Genomic DNA, 3,516 nt, shown 5'->3' with positions numbered 1-3,516 from the left:
AGAGCAAAGGTTGGTATTTCTTTGGAGTTTTAAAAACTTGAACGATGGTGTGCTCAAATTTGAGTGGCCTATGAAAGTTCCAATGTCATTCTTTTCTACTAAATATGAACAAAAGTAGGTAAACACAACCATTTTGATGCTCATATGCATCAACTTTGTGATCCTACCATTTCTTCTATATTGGCAAACATTTCATTACTTTTTTAATGAACCAGTTTTATTCAGATAGAAAATATGAAATATAAAGAACACGTTGGTATTTTATACAAAGAAATATAGGCAAACTTTTTAGTAATGTAAATACTATCTTTATTTTATATGTGGGAGGAGTACATTTTAACTGTGCACTTATCTCTAGACATTGGTTTGCTAAACACAGCTTATTTCTACTATGATTTTTATTTCAACTATTCTTTTAAACATTGTATCTTTGTCTAGAATTTGGTTAGTCATATGCAACAGACATAATGGGTGCATTTTTAATGTTTAGCAAGTTTACGGAAGCTTGATGAGCAGCCTTAATGGTTGAGGGGAAGAAAGCTGCGTGATTATTAGCTTGAGGGTCTGAATTTTCTTGTTAATAGGTATGTCATTTTATTTGGAACTGTTTTTCCATGATTAAGTGTTACCGTAAAAGTATTATACTTTGGCAGTTATCTGTTTAAAATCTCTTTCTTTTTGCAGTTGGCGAAATGCTACTAATGTTATTTTAGCTGATGAGATGGGTCTTGGTAAAACTGTTCAGACAGTATCCATGCTTGGGTTTTTACAGGTGTAAATGTAGTTATTTTGAAAATTTCTTGAAATTTGAGGTCATGAGTTTTTCTTTAGAGCTAGACTTGAGATCAAGGTTTTGTTTGTTCCCTTTACAGAATGCTCAACATATCCATGGGCCATTTCTTGTTGTTGTACCATTATCCACATTGTCAAACTGGGCAAAAGAATTTAGGAAGTGGCTACCTGAGATGAATATTATTGTATATGTTGGTACTCGTGCAAGTCGAGAGGTGAGTTTAAGTTTTTCCATTACATGTATATTGGTATATGTCACATAGATGTTTAATGTAAATATTTTAATATTAGTAACAGTCTACATGCTGCAGTATGATTACTTTTTCTATGTCAAAAAGTGCCCATCATAAGTGAGGGTTTTTTAATAAATTGGGAGGAGGTCACGGACATGTGACCATTGTCTCTTTTAGTGCTATCATAGTTAGTGCCTCATTTTTTTCTTAAAAGTTTTATGTTGGATGCAGGTTTGTCAGCAGTATGAATTCTACAATAACAAAAATGTTGGCAGGCCAATAAAGTTTAATGCATTATTGACTACATATGAAGTAGTTCTAAAAGATAAATCTGTCCTTTCAAAGATCAAGTGGTGCTATCTGATGGTTGATGAAGCACACAGGTTAAAAAATAGTGAAGCACAGTTGTATACAACACTTTCGGTAGGTTAATCATGGCAATTGAATTTACAACTGCCCATTTTATCTTTCCTTTTCAAGTTTAGTTTGTTACCATTTGCTAGTGCTGTGATTGAAAGGAATTTAGCACCAAGAACAAGTTGTTGATTACTGGTACTCCATTACAAAACAGTGTGGAAGAGTTGTGGTAAATAATTTCTCTTTTTCACTAACACGGATATATAAGATTTTGTGTGTTCTGCATTATTGTTAATTTGCTATACATGCATGTGATTACCCATTTAACAAAACAATCCAGCTTGTTTGGAGTTTTATGTTTAGAGATGATTATGGTGCCTGGGAAGTGGGAAGTATGGGAATAATTTTTGTTCTTCTCCCTCCACCAATTGTGATTATGAGCACATATACCAAATCTTTTAGCTGTTGGACGGGTTTAAACTATGTGCTTAGTAATTCCTATAATGTTTAAATTTGCAGAAATATTGAATTATTAAATTTGAATTTCTTATGTTCTATTTGATAATTTTTGGCATCTTTAATTATGTGTGGAGAGGTTGAAGCAGCTACAGTTTCTAGATATGCTAAAATTTTGATGTTGGGCAACTGTTTTGTTAGCTATTATAGTGGAACCATCATCAATTTCATCTGGTGTCTAGATATCATTTTAATAATATATTTCTAAACTACTCCTGTTTCAAGTACTATTCTTTTTTATTCTTACAATGTTGTTGACTCTTCTGTCTTCTCCTGGCTTTTATTACATTTTAGTTATCATAATCATTCTCTGAATTAGCTTCAATTCCCAGATGTTCTTCTTATTTGAATTCTTCAATAAAATTTTGTTATTATAAATAAGAAAATGCATAACATAGTTGTACAATTACAGCTTATATTGTGACTGATAATAATCTGGAAAGGAGATTATGGAAATATAGAAAAAGGGAGGTGGATAAATTCTTGAAAACCCTTGCTTTATTGATTATTTGATTTCCTGAAATAAAATAAACAATATATAGATTTATATGTATATATATACATATGGAAAATGGGTATTTTGCTTATGTACTCTTGTTATGTCAGGTGCTTCACTTGCATGCTTTATACTTTTGCAATTTTTTAGACCACCATTTTATTGACCTTGTTAGAGCTCCGAGAAACAGCTTAAGAAGTAGATCTTGAGACTGAAAAATATATAGGAAAGCCGAATTATTATCACGATTTTTCTAAATAAATTTTTATTATGTCGATGAAGGAAACTTCGCTTAACTTTTCTTACCTTCCTACTGATGCTTATTGATTTTCCATATTCACCTTTTGTTTTCTTGTAGGGCCCTGCTTCATTTCCTTGATCCAGATAAGTTCAGGAGTAAAGATGATTTTGTTCAGAATTACAAGAATCTTGGCTCTTTTAATGAGAATGAGGTATACAACTTATCTTGCTTAGTCATCATAGAATATTTATGATTAGGTACTTAATATTGATTTCATTGCTCTTTATTTCTTTTTGGCTGATTGTCCGTACTCTGAAAGTAATATTTGCATTTGAATATTTATAGCTTGCTAATCTTCATACGGAATTAAGACCTCACATTCTCCGAAGAGTTATTAAGGATGTAGAGAAATCTTTGCCTCCAAAAATTGAGCGAATTCTTAGGGTTGAGATGTCTCCACTTCAGAAACAGTAAGTTCTATTGTTAATTTATAGACATGAGTCTCTATAATATCAGTCAATTTACTCTCTGCATGTTTGATGCTAACATATTTCATTTAGGTACTATAAGTGGATATTGGAACGCAACTTCCATGACTTGAACAAAGGAGTTCGTGGGAATCAGGTATTATGTGTTGCAAATATTGTTTGAAGAATTTAGAGGTATTATATGTCTATTGTTAGTTTTTGATGGATGTGGTTTATCATAAGTAGGGGTGACAATTTAGCTTTTCTCCTTTTGCTTGTTTGATGATCTGGGTGTTTTCTCACTCACTTTACTCTTGTATTATTTTAGCATTAATACAAGTTGATGTTTCTTTAAAGAAAAGTTGACTTTTGGCCAAAATATAAAGGCATGATCCGTTAAAAGCTGGACTATTG

At 31.8% G+C, this 3,516-nt stretch overlaps 1 protein-coding gene across 1 annotated transcript; it reads left to right on the top strand.

Moving 5' to 3' along the window:
• Nucleotides 1–586: 586 nt before the first annotated feature.
• LOC133780064 (protein CHROMATIN REMODELING 5-like) lies at nucleotides 587–3,286 on the top strand. Its single transcript, XM_062219943.1, has 8 exons — nucleotides 587–606; nucleotides 685–772; nucleotides 873–1,007; nucleotides 1,257–1,448; nucleotides 1,544–1,611; nucleotides 2,753–2,846; nucleotides 2,981–3,105; nucleotides 3,196–3,286. The coding sequence occupies exons 1-8, from the start codon at nucleotides 587–589 to the stop codon at nucleotides 3,284–3,286; spliced, it is 813 nt and encodes a 270-aa protein (XP_062075927.1).
• The last annotated feature ends 230 nt before the right edge of the window (nucleotides 3,287–3,516 follow it).

The sequence above is a fragment of the Humulus lupulus genome, chromosome 5 (genome assembly GCF_963169125.1).
Source record: "Humulus lupulus chromosome 5, drHumLupu1.1, whole genome shotgun sequence".
Lineage (NCBI taxonomy): Eukaryota > Viridiplantae > Streptophyta > Magnoliopsida > Rosales > Cannabaceae > Humulus > Humulus lupulus.
This window is presented reverse-complemented; position numbering and strand designations above follow the sequence as displayed.

Excerpts from the sequence above, each read along its gene's own strand:
- LOC133780064 (XM_062219943.1), top strand. The coding sequence starts at position 587 with ATGTCATTTTATTTGGAACT. Across the intron at positions 1,449-1,543 it reads AGTTGTATACAACACTTTCG|GAATTTAGCACCAAGAACAA; the intron begins GTAGGTTAATCA and ends TGTGATTGAAAG. Across the intron at positions 2,847-2,980 it reads GCTCTTTTAATGAGAATGAG|CTTGCTAATCTTCATACGGA; the intron begins GTATACAACTTA and ends GAATATTTATAG.